Source organism: Haemaphysalis longicornis, unplaced genomic scaffold, assembly GCF_048455015.1.
Source record: "Haemaphysalis longicornis isolate Haplotype H1 unplaced genomic scaffold, Haemaphysalis longicornis Haplotype H1 scaffold_6, whole genome shotgun sequence".
Taxonomy (NCBI): Eukaryota; Metazoa; Arthropoda; class Arachnida; order Ixodida; family Ixodidae; genus Haemaphysalis; species Haemaphysalis longicornis.
This window is the reverse complement of record NW_027526407.1, coordinates 18,915,855-18,936,049: the sequence shown is the minus strand read 5'-3', so window position 1 is coordinate 18,936,049 and position 20,195 is coordinate 18,915,855. Positions and strand designations below refer to the sequence as shown.

General features: G+C 42.2%; 1 protein-coding gene across 1 annotated transcript in view; it reads left to right on the top strand.

Moving 5' to 3' along the window:
• LOC144142277 (TNF receptor-associated factor 6-like) overlaps window positions 1-18,176 on the top strand; it is a 35,954-nt gene extending 17,778 nt beyond the window's left edge. The window contains exons 4-11 of the mRNA XM_077673654.1: window positions 867-965; window positions 4,473-4,640; window positions 6,006-6,080; window positions 7,993-8,070; window positions 8,662-8,754; window positions 13,110-13,169; window positions 15,225-15,290; window positions 17,792-18,176. Coding sequence (XP_077529780.1) covers window positions 867-965; window positions 4,473-4,640; window positions 6,006-6,080; window positions 7,993-8,070; window positions 8,662-8,754; window positions 13,110-13,169; window positions 15,225-15,290; window positions 17,792-17,926 — 774 coding nt within the window. The 3' untranslated portion in view covers window positions 17,927-18,176. The remainder of the gene's footprint in view (window positions 1-866; window positions 966-4,472; window positions 4,641-6,005; window positions 6,081-7,992; window positions 8,071-8,661; window positions 8,755-13,109; window positions 13,170-15,224; window positions 15,291-17,791) is intronic.
• Window positions 18,177-20,195: the final 2,019 nt, after the last annotated feature.

The window sequence follows — 20,195 nt, the reverse complement described above, 5'->3', positions numbered from 1 at the left end:
ATTGCGTGCCCAACACTCTTGCATATCCAAAAAAACGTAATACCAAAACACCCTTCATTACTGAAGGAAGACTACCTAAGAAACATAATTAACTTGTAGGCTCTTACAAAGCTTCAAAGACTGATAATAGGTAATAAAAAAACAAGAATTTGAATCCTAAAAAATGTTTTTTTTTGTGATTCACCTTTTTCCCTTAGCCTTGTAGCTTTCATTTATCATTCTAGTGCAAGGTTGGCGGTTCATCTTCGTGCTTTATTCCCAACATACCCGCATTTATTTTTCAGTCGTTACAAGTATAGAGTGAAACCCTTTCTGCCCTGAATTTTTTTTTCCAATTAGAAAACACTTTTTGGTGTTTTCTCTAATATTTTGACCTTATATGCTTACAAGCGACAAATGAGGTTGTGATGAAAGTAATTAGCTATTCACAAGCATGAAATCTATTCAGGCCATCAGGAAAAAAAATTTAAATTGTGAGCAGACTGTTTTTTGCTTGTTTTCAGAAAGTTTGGAAAGCAGTTTTCCGCGTTATTAAACTAGGTATTCGGTCTTTTGGGTCACCCTGACGTCATTTTGGTCTTCAGTGGATTGCCTTCCTCTTTGCAGCATTCAGCTTAAGTAAAAAATGAACAATGGTGATTTCAATTGAAAGAGGCATTCTTGAGCTATTTCCCAGAAAGCTAGCGTATTTCGGTTTGTTCTAAAATTGATGGAAGTCTTTTGCCCTTTGTTTTAAATATAGCACGCCTGGGACAGAAGGCTTAAATTTTCGCTGAAAATAAGTGGATTAAATAAATACTTTTCATACGCTCATTCCTCGGTGTAATGCTCGATGCATCTGAACATTTGCCTTCTGTATCCTGCAGCTGAAGGAATGCAGCAACGCCTACAGCCGAGCGCTCCAACTGACGGCCAGGTGTCCGAAAGAGGGGTGCACATTTGAGGCAGCTCTCCGAGATCTTTTTGTAAGTACTTGGTCCAATTCTATATGTACGTTCACAATTTCGATGGTCTAGATTTTTGTGCTCTGGAAACACGATTGAGAAACGAAGGCTTCGCAGAAATTTTAGGAACCGCATTCTGCAGGAGCCGAAATTCACCATGATTAAAAAAAAAAAGTATGGTTTCTTGGCAACACCACATAATAAATGGAGCTGATAAGGGTTAACATTCAGTATTGCTTGTTGATGCGTGCAATTCTGAAGGAGGCTGTTATGTGGCCACATGCCATAAAAAATCTTGACACAAAACTAATAATTGAAAAAAGGATTTGCATTTCACTGTGGCAGCACAGGTAAGAAATTGTAAAAAATAAGGGAAGCTGCACAAAGAAAGTAAGGGTAATAGTTCTCACCTCCATCTGGAACAATCATAGCGGAATATTATTTGGCTTCATTTGCCCCATTTTTCTCTATCATCAATGGTGCTGAAGCACCTTGCACTGAATTTAGATTTTTTTTTTGCAGCGAAGCTGTTTACAGCTACCCTGCGGCAGTGGTGGTTGTTAGTAAAATATGTGTTCCACAACCCAAATAACTTTTGTCTAAAATGATTTGCAAATTATCTGTAACTTCGAATCTAATGCAGGTTTGTGGCAAAAAAGTTATTATTCAATTGGCCGCTGAGCCGATTTTATCAGTACGTGAATTTCATTTAAAAGTCGATAATTAGTTAGTTTTCACCAAAGTTCCAAACTTCACAGGATTCTACTTTGCTATCAATACATGCCTGCCTACAGAGAGAAGAGGGAATTGAAGGGCCAACACTTATTGGTTTATCGAAATCATCTCTAAACATTCTAAAAGCATATCCGCCGCTGAGGCGACTCGTACATTAGGCCGACTTTCATGTACCTTTCCTTAACGTACAGTTGACGTTTAGGGTTCATTTATCCAGAAATTCCTGTCTACTGCCTATACATGGGCTTTTACATTTAGCAAGCGGAGATCATACATCAGCTTATTGTCCGCTAGATTAAAGTTGAAGCCGATGTAAGATTCAGTGCGTTCACTAAAACGTACCCCCAACTGCAACTTACTATTTTGTTTAGCGTATCGCTTGGTTATACTATTTTGTTTAGCAAGGACACTGATTATCGTTGCTCGAGTTTCATTGCTTGTGTTTTTCCCCGAATAAAGGGCTGATCAGTTTTAACCGCAGAGCTGTTTAAGATCTCAGTTCCGCTATAAAGCGTTATCGGAAAATTCAGCCTAACCAAGCGCACGTCAACGTACTTCTCGTGAGTAGTGCCCTACGTCGTCTAGGTTTGCACCACGAAGGGGCTCGAAAAAAATATAAAAAAATACCTAGCGCACATGTCTGTGCGCCTCTTCAGAAGCAGGCGGCATCGGCCAGCTTCAGCTTCACCTTCAAGAACACTGTGTGCAGCGTTCGCGGTGTAATCTTAAGCGTGCTGTTCACCTCGCCAGTTCACATGCGTGCGCGCCGGAAGTAGGGCGCACAGACGCGAAGTCCGCGCTACGGGTACCGACTTCGTGATTCCGGTTGCCGTGGGTCCTAGTGCGTGCAAACGTGTTCTACTTTGGGTGAGATATGAAAGCCTGGGGTCAAAACCATCCAAGCCTGCCAGTCATGGAAAACTCACAGCGGCAAGTTCGTAAATCCATGTGGCCCTCCATGGTGTCTCAGTGGCTAAGGCGCTGTACTGGTGAAGCGAAGGATGCAGGTTCGATTCCCGGACGCGGCGGCCTCATTTCTTATGAACGTGAAAAGCGTAAACACCCGTGTGTTTGATGTAATTCCGAAGCCCTCCACTACGGCGCACCTCATTGCCTGTGTAGCGTTGGCGCATATAAGTATACAATCAATCAATACATGAGTAAGTTCGTGCTAAGCGGGACAGCCAGGCCTCCGACAAAGGGGACGGGCCCCCAGTTGGTACGTTTCTCTAGCCTTGCAGCATTATAGCACATTTTAGAAGCTGCATGCAACGCTGTTGAGGATACATTGTTGCCAGAACTCCGCCCATGGAGAATGCCTAACTCGCCGTGAAGGGTGGCCTAAAGGAAATTTCCGTGTCCCCACTCGGCTAGCGGAAGCCGCAAGGCCTTGGCGCCTCTTCTCGGTCTGCTTTACAGTGAGTAAGGCGCCCTCAGTGGTCGGACTGGTGGCAACAATGTAGCGTCCAAAGTGCTGAATGCATCCACCATCTAAAATGCACTGTGATGCAAGCTTGACCATTTTTTAATCGTAGCTTAGTGCCAGCAGGGGCCACTTTCCTTTACCTTTTTGTAAGAAAATGGTCGTGAGACAAAATTTCCGTGTGGCTTGAGTTTTTCCTCACGCGTTATATTTGAGGTAGATTGAGGTATACTATAATTTTCTGGTTAGAGGTGGTATATAATCTTGAAGAAAATATTGTCCTTTTCTTGAATAGTGAAAAAGATGAAATCCGCATGTTCCCCTGATTTATACTTGAATTGTTTGTGGCGAAAGCAGCGTTAGCTAATTCGCATGGAAAATATTTTGGCTATTCTTGACGCCTTTTCCGGATTGGTTTGGTGTGTTGAACAGATCTTGCCTCACATCTCGAAGCAACTTGTTTTTAATAAGAATACTGTTTACTCCCATTTGGATGAACTCGGTAGCGCCCAAAATTCAGATATGCGAAACAACATGGTAAATTATGTTTCCACATAATCAATGCGAAAATTGGCTTCGGGTTAGCTGTGCGAACCTTCGATATGCAAAGCACAAGCTTGGCGTAGTCTGGTTGAGTCTTCGTTTCGCTTGGTTAACCTTTGATGCCCTGTACTGTCGACCACGGCTAAAACCGTTCGGTACCGTGCAAAGCTCAGAGAAAGGCCTGGCCTCATTTTCTTTCCCTGCCAACATGGTGTTGCTCTTCATCTGGGGCAATACGAGTCACGTAGGCCGAGAGGAACCAGCCGTGGATGCATGGGAGGCGGCGGGATTGATCGGCTTCCGATCAGTCGAGCGGCCGCGACCGCTGCCGCTCAGCTGATCAGTTGAGCATTGAGCAGTAAATGAAAACGGGCCCTTGTGCGCAGCGCCGAAACCAGGCCTGTGGAGTAACGTGACGCGGTGCTAGGGGTGTGTGTCGGAGAGGGTGCCTGCAGTCAAATGAAGGTAAACTTGCGCATCCGCGGCAAAGCAGCTGGACGAGTATAATAATGCTTTGCTTTAAAAACATTCGCTTAAAACGAATCACCTCACCCGTATTTCTTTAAGACAAACTTTCACAGTACCACTAAATCTGACGCTTGGCGCGGCATTCACGTTAGCGGAAGGAAAGCAAAAAGAGAAATAAAGTAGTGCGGAAACAGTGGAATGCCAGACTAAAACTACCTCACCATTGAGACAGAAAAAATAATAAAAATTGGAGCAAAACTGGAGCCTTGAAAGCTTTTGAGGCTCAGTATTCGGAAGTCAAGTACAACTTCGTTCTGCATTTACTTCGCGGAACTCCTGATGTAACACTTTTTTTTCAGGATCACTATCGCCGATGCAACCTGGGCGGGATCTCCAACAAGGCATGCCCACTGTGCCAAACAGAAATGCACCCAAGGCTGCTACCAGACCACATATCTAAGCAGTGTGAGAACAGGGTTCTGTATTGTCCGTACTGCACCGACGAGTACACAGCGAACACTTTGGAGGTAAGGAGAAACGGGGAGAGGATGTCTTGAGATTTGATTGCGAAGGCTGAAATACTAGACATAGCACAGCAGAAGCTGGCGTTAGATTTCATCAAGCATTTGAACTAGTAGCGTGTGCTTTTATGACTTTTATTATTATAGAAAACTGCTCAAAGTTCTTGGGAATCATGCATTCAATCGGCAATTTGCATTTCGTATGTAATGAATGAAGTTATCGGAACACATGGGGTGAGACAGGCAAACAAATAAGCATGTTCTTTATAACTTCTCTAGTGTGAGACAAAATGAGGAAATAGTTTAAAAAGACTGCTCATTATTCTGCAGAGGTGTTGTTACTGCTATGATGCTGTGAAATAGCACCGGAATTTACATTTAAGTCTCACTACTAGATCGGACAGCAAGATTTACATAACCAACCAGAGCAATAATTGGAAGTAGCAAATTTAAATACTTCTACAGAAATACTTTCAATTTGTATTAGTTATGCTGACATTAAAAGAGGTGGATCAAGAGCTAAAACACATATAGCTAATGAATGGACTTTTATTTTGTCTGATTGTGTTTTTTCACAAACTTCTTTTAAATCAGGGAGATTGAACAACGCGTAAGAAATTGTCTTCACACAGCCCCAAAAAAGCAGCGATCCTAGGTATATATTTATGTAAGCCCAAACTCTAATGCAGTCAGGTGCCTGCCGCGGCCCTTGACAAGACAGATCTTTCAAGGATAAACTCTAACTCAAGTTCAAGTTAAGTTCAACTCAACTCAAGTGAAGTTCAAGTCAGTTTGATAGCTGTTAAGTGCAGTGCAGTAATTTCCTGAAGGGGCCGTAGCACCCACTTGACTAGTGTCAGTATCAGCCTGGTGTTGATACCTTAAGTAGTGTAAAGTGAGCGCCCAGCTCCTGAAAGGCATTAAGAGGAACTATTGAGTTTATAATAATTTGAAGTGATTGTGCGTTAATAATTTTTTCTTTATTTCATTCCCTTGTGAACTTATTTGTGCCCTAGCGAAGGCAACCTCCATAAAACGGCACAGCACAAATAGCGCCATCTACACTTTGCTTATGAGTAACGAGCACCTGTGTGGCCCAATGAGATTGATATCGGCTTAGTAATGGGAGGGACCAAGCTTTGATCTCGACCAAAGGACACGGTGTCGTTGGGAACCCCTCTGTTTTAGTGCTTGACGCGGCGTAACAATGCGCACTAGATATAGCGACTGCAGAAGAACTATGGCGACAAGACAAGCCCCTAAAGTGCCCCTCACTTCAAAACAAACGCTGAAGCTTAGTTTCGACGAAGCACATTCTGATTAAATAATATTGCAGTACCATTCCAGATTTTCGGGTGATTGATTTTTCAGGAGCACCTCGACAACTGCGAGCATAGACCAGCCACTTGTGAGCATTGCGATGAAGACTTCGACACATTTTTGGAAGTAAGCTTTCACTTTCCTCCATCATAGATAAATTCTTACAAGCAGAAATTTTAAAGGTTTCAGCAAATGTACTATTTCCTGAGGAAGACGGGGGCATAAAAGAATGCTTAAGGCTTATCTGCGAAATAAAAAACTGTTTCCGCAATTATCATTTTTTGGCTTTGTAAAATTTGTTCTCAGTGTAGATATTTACTGAAATATTTTTTTACGCTATATTTGTTGTCTAGAAACGAAGATTTAGGCAGCTATATTGAGGCCATATCCTTGCTAGTGATGTATTCTTGGCAATACAACACAACCGGGGTGCCAACCATTTGTCTTATCCAGGCAAGGACAACCAATGATATGGAAAAAAATGCCAGTGTGTACGAGATTTCGGTGACCCGCCGCGGTGGCTCAGTGGCTAAGGCGTTGCGCTGCTGAGGTCGTGGGTTCGATTCCCGGCCGCGGCAGCCGCTTTTCTGATGGAGGCGAAAAGAAAAAACGCCCGTGTGTGCGAGATTTCGGCGCACGTTAAAGATCCCCAGGCTGTCAAAATTAATCCGGAGCCCTCTACTACGGCGCGCCTCATCGCCTGCGTTGCGTCGGTGCGTTAAACCCTACAATCAATCAATTAACGAGATTTCGGTGCACGTCAAAAATCCCCAGGTAGTCACAATTATTTTGGAGTCCTTCACTACGGTACGCCTCATCGCGTGCGTGGCGTCGGCGCGTTCAACCACACCTTCAGAATCAATTATCACAACGAATCAGTGCTTCAGAGGGTACATTTAGTGCAATGTTGACAGCAGAACTGTTTTCCCAAAGCTTTTTCGGCCACTAATAATAACAGGGCTCACGCCGGGGATCAGTAAAGAGGCATATTAGACAGCCGCTATTGCCTAATCAAATATATTGCAGTGCAGTTCGCACTACAACCTAGAAATAGCCATTTTCGTAGAAATTTTCATAATAGTTTTTTTAAGCTTATTTTAGGACCATATGGAAAGTATGTATTAATCGCTGGTACAGGAGTAGATGCACTTCCTAACATAGAAAAGAGAGAAATCAGACAAGTATTAATTGCGCCTAAAAACTTTATCATCCCTTCCTAAAGAAAGTTCACTGAAGCGCGAAACTTTCTGACATCATAACTGCGTTAAAATTGTTTCAAAAGCTCGGCTAAAATTTCGTTCACCGTTCGGTGAAACCGCGTTTTATCGATCGTCAAACCTTCAAAGACAAACCGCAAATGAAGAAGAAACCCATGCGAGGGCTTCGGGCACACAAAGTAAACACGTCTACGACGATTAAATGCATACCGAGGCCGGGTATATGATGTAAAGTTTACTATTGTAGTCCTCGTTCGCGATCGACGCCTGTAATGTCTTATCGGCAAAACCAATCCTTTTTCGCGATTTTTAAGTCACCATTTAGAAGGATTGAAAGCAAGCTTTCAAACACGCCCGTGTGTCCAGAAAAAAATATCGGAGCTTTTTGTACAACCAACCGGTCTGTAGGGAAATACATGTGTTGACAGGATGCCATCACTCCCAGTAAGAAAGCTTTCGCGTAATTAGTTGTGGCTACGTAAGGTTTGTGTGTGCACAAGAGGCAAAACTCTTTGAAGTATACGGCACTATTTTTGCATCGATAGGTTGCGAATTTCAGTTTTTGGAATTCCCAGTTTTTTTTTAATTTAGTAGAAACAGTGAAGGGTAGGTAATAATGTCCAGAGGTGCTTGTGGGCTTTTATTCTATGGTTATTAATTTGTCTGCACAAGCAAATCTACTTCTTTGGATGTAGCATGCTATTTTAGGTGGAAAATAAATCACGGGGTACTGGCTCTAGTGAGGCCATTCTCAGATTTGCAGGCGTTATTTAGAACAGAAATATTAAAACATTTTTTATTCTTATTCTCACCCATTTAAGCTCAGAGACCAGCACCTGGATGTCTGCAGTCGAAGGCCGGAGAAATGCCCCTATGAAAAACTCGGCTGCAAGTTCCAGGTATTTTCTTATTCAAAATAGCGCCAGGGTGATGAAGCAAAAGTTTCTTTTACTGAAAACCTGCTTTGTCATGATAACACTGATATTAGATTTAGCACAAATTTCAAAAAATACATAAGAAAATAAAGCGTACATATCGAGCACTGGTGACGCGGATTCATGTATCGGCGGTTTCTCTTGCATCAAAGTCTTGTTTGTGTGAATGATGACCACCGACCAAAGCTACTGGCAAGACACATATCTTTGAGATTGCGGTGAAATGTGTAGTTCTAGTGGAAATGTCACCAAAATGCAAACGCTAAATACACTGCTAACTATGCTGTTAGCGCTAGAACATTGCCCGAATCGCTTCGTAGTTGCCGGATTGCACCACTATGCTATATCTGAAAAAAAAGTCCTGCTTTATGTGTTAAAATAGTCATTCGTGGCCGGCATGGAACTGGGTATTACACTGTCTACTTCTTTAAAATGAACAATCATGTACTTGGCTTTGTGGACATTTTAATAACGCCCGAATAGAAAGTAAACAATCAGCACACAGGTGATGTGTGACAATCTTCCTTTTCTACTTTTTTATAATTTTTATTCAAGGGAGTAGCAGTGGATGTGCAGAAGCACGTCAGTTGTAGCGCCGATGCAAGACTCCTCATAGAGACAATTGCCACCCTGTTGGAAAAAGTGGAGGTAAGAACATATTTTATGCATTTTTAAACAACCGATGAGGCAGTTGTCGCGGTACCAAACATATTATTTATCGCAATTTATACAAACATTATCCCAGAAAATCTGACCATATTATGTAAACCTTCGAACTGGTGCTTTTATTTATCAGAGTAATTTTTACTTGGCCTAATTTATAAGAAGCAATGATTTAGTAACAAGGAGTTGTTGATTTTAAAAAAAATCTCACCTACATGCTAACCTGTTTTTGCCTTCACGGGATAATGCCCTGTAGATAAAATACGGGCCATTCGAATGAGCGCTGGGAAACACTGGCTACGAACGTTACCATTACCATATGAGAGAAAACGAATTGAATAGTAATAAAGCTGGGACTGTCGGTTTACGATTGCTTAATAAACATTTTGGCACACGTTAAAGATCCCCAGTTGGCCATAATTATTTTGGAGCCCTCTGCTATGGCATGCCTCATCACATGTGCTGCATCGGCGCGTTAAAATGCACAATCAAGGAATCAATGCTTCGTAAACAAGCAGTGAAAAACCGGTACATGAAGAAACAAAGGTACAAGGGCAGCCCAGTACAAAGACAGATGAGTCCAGTGACTCTACTCATGCCTTTGTTTCGGCTCTTCATGCAGCATTTTTCAGTGGTTTGCTTATTAATCGAAAGCAGCTGTGAACTATACTATGAAAGCTGTGCTTCAATTTTATAATACTGTCGTAGCATTTTTCCGGTTTCACGTGATTTTTCAATCACACTGTTAACAAATATTCGTAGATGAGATTGTAGGCTTGCTGATGCCTCTGTGAGAAGACGAGATTAGATAGAAAGTACCAGAAAATGTTCCCTGCACGAGTTAGTTGGTCATGCAACCAGCCTATCTACGCCCACTGCAGGGCAAAGGACTCTCCCATTATTCTCTAATTACCTCGGTCATGTGCCAACTGTGACCAATTTATCCCCGGAAAATTCTTGATCTCTTCTGCCCATCTAACTTTCTGCCGCCCCCTGCAACGCTTGCCTTCTCTAGGGATCCACTCTGTTACCCTTAGTGACCAGCGGTTATCTTGCCTTCGCATTGCATGCCCTGCCCACGTCCATTTCTTCTTCTTAATTTCTACTAATATGTCTTTAACACCAGTTTGCTCCCTGACCCACTCCGCTCTCTTCTTGTCCCTTAATGTTACACCTATCATTTTCCGCTCCATTGCAAGCTGAGTAGTTCTCAATTTAAGTTGAACCCTCTCAGTGAGCCTCCAGGTTTCTGCCCCGTAGGTAAGTACCAGTAAGATACAGCTGTCATACACTTTATTCTTCAGCGACAATGGTAGGCTGCTACTCATTATCTGAGAATGTCTGCCATATGCACCCTACCCCATTCTTATCCTTCTAATTATCTCTGTCTCATGGTTGGGATCTGGGGTCACAACTTGGCCTAAAAGATATATTTGCTTACCACTTTCACTGCCTCGCCACCTATCTCAAACCGCTGTGCTGTCCCGAAGTTATTGATCGTTACTTCAGTTTTCTGCATAATAATATATTAATTTTCAGGCCCCCCGTTCTACTCTTTTCGTCCAGTGCGGAAAGCATGCTTTGCAATTCGTCCCCCGAGTTACTTAGCAAGGCAACGTCATCAGCAAATCTGAGGTTACTAAGGTATTCTCCATTAACCCTTACTCCCACCTGTTCCCAATCTAACGTTCTGAATACTTCTTGTAAACATGCTGTGAATAACATTGGAGAGATTGTGTCGCCTTGTCTGACACCCTTCCTTATCGGTATTTTACGGTTCTTCTTATGGAGGATGATGGTAGCTGTGGACCCATTGTAGATATCCTGTAGTATTCTTACCTAATGCTCATCTACCCCCTGGTTCCGTAATGCCTGAATGACTGCTAGGATTTCGACCGAGTCAAATGCTTTCTCATAATCTATGAAGGCTATATATAGGGGTTCAGTATACTCAGCACACTTCTCTATCACCTGATTGATCGTGTGAATATGGTCCATTGTTGAATAACCTTTACGGAACCCTGCTTGTTCTTTAGGTTGACTGAAATTTAAGGTTGCAGAAATTCGGTTAGCGATTACGTTGGACGACTTGTAGACGACTGACAGTAAGCTGATCGGTCTGTAATTTTTCAAGTGCTTCATGTCGCCTTTCTTATGGATTAGGATGATGTTCGCGTTCTTCCAAGATTCCGGTACCGTTGCGGTCACTTGGCATTGCGTATACAGGTTTGCCAGTTTTTCAAGTACAATTTCTCCACCATCCTTCAAGAGGTCTGCTGTTATCTGATCCTCACCAGGTGGCTTGCCCCCTTTCATTTCTTTCAAAGCCTTCCTTACTTTTTCGGCCGTTACTGGTGGGATGTCTATCTCCTATGCACTACTGTCTCGTTCGGCGTTATGCTGGATGTCCCTGCTACAGTACAGATCCCTATAGAACTCTTCGGCCAGTGTGACTATTTTATCCCTATTTGTGATGACATTGCCTTGCTTATCTTTAAGTGCATACATCTGATTTTTCCCCACGCCAAGACGCCTCTTCACAGCTTTCAGGCTACCTGCGTTCTTTACAGCGTATTAGATCCTCTCCATATTATACTTCCGTATGTCAGCTGTCTTACGCCTATTGATTAACTTCGAGAGCTCCGCTAGTTCTATTCTGTCAGCTGCGGTAGAGATTGTCATGGTTTGCCGTTTCCTGATTAGATCTTACCGTCTCCTGTGATAGTTTACCAGTATCCTGTCTAGCCATAGGGCCCCCGACTTCTACTGCACACTCCGTGATAATGCGTGTAAGGTTGTCGCTGGATTCCTGTGTCGTATGCTCGGCTTCCACGTTAAGAGCGGAATATCGGTTTTGCAGCGCGATCCTGAATTCTTCTACTTTACGTCTTACTGTTAGCTCATTTATCGGCTTCTTTCGTCCTAGCTTGTTGCGGTCCCTCCTCAAATCTAGCCTAATCTAGATGTTGCTATAAAATAAAATAACCCTGGTGAGTTCCTACAATGCGGTACTCCTTGGTGCACCTGTGTGTTTTGATGTCGTTAGTGACAGGGGTTATAATGGTGGCAGTGATGGTGTTTTGGATTGGAATGTAGATAACAGTGATTCAGAAAAAACTCAGCTACAGTGCCTTAAATGTTTGAGGCTCATTGGCCGTTTGTTGATGTTCAACAGCATGCCGCCAATTAAAATATATGCCCAACTGTGTTATCATAGTGTTGATAAGGGCGTTTGTTAGACTTTGAGCAAGGATTGTTTTACCACCTCCCCTGAACTTGGCCCATTCTCCATTTGTTTTTGTTTTCTCATAGCGTCACATTAACGTATGTCACGTAAAGCTTCAGAGCACAGCAGAAAGCACACGAGTTTATTATTATGTGGTTTATTCTGTGCATTTATATAAACGTGAGCTTAGTTGATGTGGTGCATGGGTAGTATTCATGTGCATATACAGGCCATTTGAAGCAACTCTAAAGTTTCACCTTACCGCCACACATCCGATAATGTGACTGCGTGCGCTGCTCAGTTGCGGGTGCTTACTGTGAGAAGAGCTCTCTTATGTGGAGTGACGCCTTCGGTATAGGGATCAATCCTGGTTTGGAGCGCACGCTAAGGGCTGATGTTTAAAGCTATGCGAATGCACAATCGACTATCGCTGAGTTCCCCATCGGGAGGTTCTGCGTTGTTTTTTTGTTGGAAAAATGTTTGAACTGGTCATTTATTAATCACTTGGATTGTATAAATCAGTAGTTGTACATGCTTGCGTATTTGTACAAGAAAATCACAAAATTGGGACACTTTCAAGGCTTTGTTGGTTTGTGGGGTGCTAGACAAGCGTTCTAATGCAAGTAGAGTGACTCCACAAGAGAATGAACATGCGTCCGCACTCTTAGTCAAAAAGGACGAAAAGTTCGTCTTTTCGGGTCTAACGGCCTCTGCACAATCATTAGTCCCTTTGGGGAATAACTGCGAGGGGACGAATGGTTAGTCCCCCACCCGGATGGTCCGTTCCGATACTCCCCAAGGACAAACTGCGTAGAGTCGCAAAAAAAAGAAAAAAAAATGTTGGCACCAGCAGGAATCGCACCACCGACGCCAGGATATACACGCAAGAAGCCCAACGCGCTACCGCTGGACCACGCCGCCGGGGATGGAGGCAGTGGTAGATAATATTCAAGTGTACAGCGTGTAGTTATGTGCATAACGCGACATCTCCATTGCATCTCGTGTCCGTATTTCTATCCGTGCAAGCGAACTTGACCGGGATTTGCGAAACGTCGGGAAAAGTAACTCACCGGTCTATGGAAGTGTGAATTAATATTTGTTAAATTTTTTTCAGCAATTGACTGAAGACAAAAAACGGCTGGAGCAGAGGCTTCAGAGCCTGGAAGACAAGCAGGTACGTTAGGACACGCCATTCCTAATAACTTGCAGAAACCTTATATCGCCAAATACATACTACAGTGTGGTCAAGTAGCATGTCGTTTTCATAGCGCAGTAACATTCGCTGTGGTGACAACGAAACGATGTTTTATACGTATATCCCCCGGTTTCTGTAATGGAGGGTGGTATTGGGTGCGGCTATCAAACGTAAGTATGTGGTATAGTTTGTTCTAACTCGTATAAACTTTTGAAATGCAACATACGAAAATTCACAAGTAGCAGTTAAATTCCTCAAACCAGTCTTCCCTTTAGGAAAAAAGGGCTCTCACTATTACTGAGAAGAGCACTGCTTTTGCAATTGAACTTTCTCGGAGGGAGCTTGCACTAACTGTTGGAATCGATTAGCCCCTTAGAATATCATGAACTTAGTGAGCCACTACCGGTTTGTATCACAATTAGCAAATTTAAATGCTTTGTTGTTGCCTTTGTTTCTTAGTATGTGCAACATTTATTATATACTCGTGGTTTGTAGGAAGTTCCTATAATAGCATACATTTTTGAAACACTCGCCTCTATCGCTGTATGCCTGTAAAGGGAGTTTGTGGCTTGAAATCTTCTTGGAAAGTTGAGTCAGCGTACCAACTGCTGGGTAAAAAATATAAAATTATAACATTTCCATCCTTATTTAGCATAATTAGTCTTCTATCTGTCTTGAAAAAATAAACAGTTCTGCGCAGCGGCCTGAAAAAGAGTCGTGTTTTCTTGATTGAGGGCGAGTACAAAGCGCATTACTGACATAATTTCTGACAGGAAAAACTGGACGCTCTCCCACGCTGCGAAAGTGGACGTCCCACTCAGTTGTTCTAAACCTCTACACATGCTGGCGGGGGAGATTATGAAATGTTTCTTGTTGCCTGGGGGTTGGTTGCATTCGGATTCTGTGGCGGCTATTGGTGGTTTCTGACGCATGAGCTGGGCGTTTTCGGCGGGAACTGCTGGGGTCTGTCTCGCCAGATGCATGCGGTAGCCCTATTTCAAAAAAGCCCTTCAGGTCCTGTGGGAAGGGTTTTACATAGGGCAAAGACGCTTACAGAGGTGTCACAAAAACTACAAAAAGAACAAAATGAACACAAGATATAAAAAGGCAAAATAATTTGCATCGCTAGAGTGAAAAAAAGGAAAAATTTAGTAGAAACAATTAGAACAGTTACTGGTACAATAACTAAAATGAACTACGCAGAGTATTACTACATGGAATATTACCACGCGTTATTTGACTGCACAAGAACTGAGTGAAAGGTGGCAGTGAAATGATGCACATTGTACATTGATATGTTTGCCCAAAGAATTAGTAAATTTTATAGTATTCGGCTCAGTAACAATGTTTCATCGTAGATTATTCCAGTCTCTTGTGGTATGGGGAACCAATGATTCGGCAACACTTCAAACCCCCCCCCCCCCGCCTTTTGTGAGCCGCTGGAAACCTAACCCTTACGAGATTACATGGAAGGGGGTTTCAATTGTTCACCAGCGCCTTATCAATAATGCTGTTTTGATGCATGTTTTGCGGTTTTTGTTTATACGCATAGTGAGCTCGGTGCTGCATGACGCATGCGACTCAGCCTGACGCATGCGATCGGCGTCTTAGGCGAGACTTGCTGGGTGCTGGCTCTGTTTTTTTGTTTACGTCAGAAAATGTTTCAACCAGCGACTGGTTAACAGCTTCGGTGTAAGAAATTAGATCCTTACGATGGTAGGATTAAATAGATATAAAGGGTGCTGTGAGGGTATTGCTAAAAAACCTTCAGGTGTTAACACTGCCTCACTTGTATTACGTTCCGTGTTACTGGCGTGAGGATATGGGCAGATATAAGAAAATAAATCTGCATCCACCTTTCAAGGTAGAGTATTACGCACCCTCAAGTGGCTATGCTGACGGTTGCCACAATCGTCCTCTAGAAAGCTCTTTTCTCTATTTACTTCTATCAGCCAGCTAACCTTGCTATTCTAAAAACTATTTTTGTGAATAATTGCGATGGGATTGTTTCAAATATTGCAATTCTCTTTACAGAAAGAGGAAGCATTTTTACGACTCAATGCAGAGTCTACCACTGACGACCTCAGCGAAGAGATAAAGGTGTGTACATTAAAGAATCCCCAATAAATACCTACATAGTCTTAAACTAGATTTTAATAAAGAAAAACATTTAAGCAACTTTTTTTGAGAGACATTTTATTTGAATTTGCTGCAATAAGTAACGCTTTCATCCAGTGTAAACCCATTTTTAGCAGCTTCAAAACGCAATAATCAACTCTCAGTGCAGTTTAGTTTGTGGGCTGATGCACGTATTGCAGAAAATTGAACATACTACCATTTCACCTTGTACTCAATTCTGTATAGAAATTTAGTCGTTTTAATGTGAAAGCACGGTTAAAAACTTCTGGCGTGAAATTGGCGTTAATGGCATGCAAAATGACTGACAGATGACAAATGGCCAAGTGCTCAAGGAATGTACCAGAATGCATCGAAGAGAACAATCGCACAACCTTCTTTTGTGAAGCTGGCAAAAACCAAGTATTTTATAATGCAAAAATGACGCACGTTAAAGACCCTCAGGTGGTCAAAAGTAATCCGGAGCCATCCACTATGGCGGGCATCATCGCCTGCGTTGCGTCGGCGCGTTAAACCCTACAACCAATCAATCATAATGCAAAAAATATACAAAATTTCACACTGGATGGGATACAAACCAGGATCTTCTGAAATGTGAGACGAGCCCGGAATTCAAAGACCGCGTCACGTGGATGATTCTTGCTGTGTAAGGGCGAACCTAGTCAATAGGTGGTGTACTTCCACGTGTTCGACATGTATTCAGTAATACAGGAAAAATTTGACATGGTAATACACTATTACCGTAAGCATAAATAGCGAAGAACTTTACCGCTAATTGCACGCAGTTGCGGCTAGCAAGGACAATTGGTAAACCTGCTCTGCCTTGGTACCCACAAAACATTACCATTGAAACGGGTGGTCGTAATAATGAGATGATGCTGGTGCACCATTAGCGCTCTGCAGGCAGCCTGTCATCACCAACGAAAGCAGGCACGGGCTTCCTTCCACGCTGTACTTATTCTACAAATTCTATCAGTGGAATACGTCTGGTGATGGGCTGCGGACAATCCACATCTAAGCAGCTCTTAAACGCGCAGGGAAGACGATGCGGCATTCCGGTCTAAGATAGGTACAAGCCCCGCACTCGTTATGCAATGCGAAGGGGTATAAAACGCATTCAGAATGCTTTGATGAGATTTCAGTTCACTTTTATTTGCAGAAATAGGTTGCAGAATTGTGCTAAGAGAATATTTTGCTATACATATATCAGGTTTCGAAAATAGCGCCAATGAGGTGGCTACACCAGGGTTCTTTTGTTACGCAACCTACGGTTCTACCACTATCTTACTGCTGCAGGGAAGCGGGGATGCTCTAGCAGTATTATAAAAGGAGAGCAGTGGTGTAAGCGAAGCAGTAGGTGTCACTGGGTGCGTACAAGAAATGGTGCACTTGTACCCTCAAGAGAACGAAGTCTCCCGCTGACGATACCAGCTTATACGTTTTGAACTTTAGAACTATTGGTTTTCCATTAAATAGAGAAGAAGGTGTGGTTAGACGTCCTCAAATATCTAAGTGCAATGGAGGCATAACTCTCGTTCTTCAGTATAAGCTTTCGTTGTCTTTTTAACCATTTCACACGTAGAATTCTTCGTTCAGAAGTAGCAAACTAAACAATTTTTTTCTCCTCGGATTTGTGGAGTTTTGAAAAATTAATGCCATATCTTAACATACAAAGGTAGCCGCACCTTCAAAAAGGAAAAAAGCCAGGGAAGCACGTACTGTTGCCCCATAAGAAATCATGCTATTTTTTTTTGTTTCAAGTATCATGGAGCCTAAAGGCTCGATGGGCTCGTGACAGTACACTTTTTAAATAACCCAACAGCCTTAGGCATGGAGAGAAATGGCATTTTGTTTTCGCGTGTGGTGCTGTCTGGGATTTTCATTTTCTCGGTTGCATATAACATTACCAGCAATGTGTGTCTATCTAGGCCGCCGGCACATGACTTAATTTTACCATGCCTTATAATATACGACATACAAAGAGGTTACTGGGACGCATCACTGGTAGAAGGATTGAAGCACATTTCCTCAAAAACGGCCTTTACTTTTGTCTTATGCGTGAACGACTCCTTAAGTTTAACTTCTTGTTGGACACTATTTGAATGTTTGAAAACAAGATATTGGGTATAGTGCTTCTATGTTTTTTCGATCTCGGGCATAGTGAATAGGACTTGGAAAATCGATAAGCTTTTTGACAACCTGCTTTTGTTCCCTCTTCCCAGCCATTTTTTCTCTCCAAGGCGTCTTGCCTCTTTCTCATGAATATTTGTTAAAGAATTCATAGTGTAATTGGTAATTAACTTAAAATAGCTTTTGTGTCTGAATTTTCATAGACTTTACCACAGACACGGCTTTAAGTAGGCAATGCAAAAGCCTAATGCCATAAAATGCATCATTCCCTTCAAATGTGGCCCAATTTGGCGGTACACAAAGCTTACGTGTAGTATTTTTTTTCGTGTTCACAGGATCTAAAGAAAAGATTTTTGGCTCCAAGGAAAGAACCGGAGCTGGAAAGAAGACTGGCAAAATTGGAAGAAGCGAGTAAAGTGGTTCATGTGCCATTTGAACAACTTATGCAGAACATCAGAGATTTGAACTGACATTTTGGTTTTTTAAAGTAATGCGCTCAACAGTCAAGCAACTTTGGGTGTAATGTTCAGGGTATTTAAAATCTTTGCTTACACGTCTGCAGGTACTACTGCTTCCTATTATTTGAGCAAAGTACCCTTTCGTCTTTTCTGATTGATACATTTGTACAACTTGTGAAAAGCATCGTGCGCATTGGTAAGCTTTTTATTTTCTAGAAAGTTGTCACCTTATAATTTGGGAATAAAGTTTGTGATAAAACTGCTCCTGTCGTTCATACAACGTTTTGCTAGGTCTGAGTGAACATTGTTAGTCTTCGAGATTCAACGTGATTTATTCTGTATAGAGTAGTCACTAAAAGTCCCTATTAGGAGCTTTTTAATCTAACATTACAAAAGTAACACACTCTCGTTAGAAAGTGTCGTTTCATAAATATTTCGTTGGCTATGCAAGTTAGGCATCTATCAATTAGGTGGTTGGTTCGCATCAAATTTTTTCTTGGAAGCACAAATGTAGTTTTTTACTTGGGCAGCCAGCCCAACATCAGGCGTGTGCAGGAAAAGAATTCTGCTTCAAGAGATGTTTTATGGAATATTGAGGTTTTAATTTCGATGGTTTATAAACTAAGACATCTATTACATTAGGCAGACTTTACTTTCATGTCTGGCGATAGAAAGTGCACTGGTAAATAAACAGTCGTGAACCAGAAATGGAAGAAATGTCAGGAATCGTAACAATTTATTACCAGCATTGTAATTGTATAAATACCAGTTATAAAATCTAGTGGTCAAGTATGCTCACAGCTTGGTACTTGTTTGTTTGGCTGTAGCGTAATATATACTGTGCTAACACGCGTGGAAAAAGTAGTGGAAGAGGGCGCACGCATTGTACGGTGGTGAAGTCACACTGTGTGTCTGGCGTCGCTTTAATTCCAGCTGACAGCATGCAGTTACTACGGTAAAAACAAAACACATCGTAACGGTAAAAAATACGTGACTGACAATATAGAATGTGTACACAAAAAGGGCAAATCGAAAAAAAGTACTTCAATGAAGATCACGCTCCCTGCACCAGGCATTCAACAATAGTTTGAATTTGATGTTGAATATTTTCGTATAGATTGTGCAAGAAAACAATACGCTTCATTGATGCGAATACAGAAGTACAACACAAAAAAAGTGGGTCGAACTTTAAAAGTGTGACTGAACTAGCAGCACATAAACAGGCAATGTTTTGAGAAAAACATTGAATAAAATATTTGGCATCTATTACGGCGGAAGTCCGATGTTTTGCCGTTCACTGTAGGTGTTGAGCGCAACAGGTGCTACACAACCATTATGCAAATCTTTAAATCTCATCCAGAAATGCCTAATGTAAATCGGGAGTTTTATAGAAGTGGCTGCCGGGACTCCAAGCTGGGAGCTGAGTGTATTACCACAGCGACATCTCAGCATCTTGTATCCTGCTGTGCAAGGGTTCACCCAATGCCTGCACCATCTGTTTTCTTGTAACACACCTAAATGTAGGACTAAGTGAACTTGGGTGTGTCATAATTATTCTCAAGAATTAAAGTGAAATTAAGGGAATTAAGAATAATGAAAGACCACGCCGCGGTGGCTCAGTGGTTAAGGTGTTGCGCTGCTGAGCACGAGGTAACGGGCTCGATTCTCGGCCGCGGCAGCCGCTTTTGTGATAGCAGCGAAAAGCAAACACGCCCGTGTGTACGACATTTTGGCGGAAGTTAAAGACTCCAGGTAGTAAAATGAATCCCAAGCCCTCCACTACCGCATGCCTCATCACCTGCGTTGCGTCGGCGTGTTAGACGCTACAATTAATCAAGAGGAACGAAAGAGAAATTTGGTGCTTGTCCACTCTGTAAACACGACGGGAGAAGCTGGTTGGTGTTCAAAGGTAGACAAGCAAAACAAGTTTTGAATTACCGCTTGACTATACTATCTAGTTATTTTGCAGAATTATTTGAAATGTGAAATTGTGTGAAATATTTAGGGCTTTGTTTCCACGGAGAAATGCAGGGGTGATCCCTTCTTCTCCCTTATAAGGCACTGACTGGATCCAGTTCAATAAAATTTGAAATATCTCTATAGCACCTACTTACAAATAGTAGATTAAAATATGTATTGTTGCCATTGTCTCAGCATCCAGATTAAGCAGTTTCTTCTGGGGTCGTTTCAATAAATAAATCCACAGCGGTTCTCGGTAAACATATTCCCTTCATAGGTGGCCATGGACCAGATTTAGGAGGAGTCAGTAACGCAGGGTTAG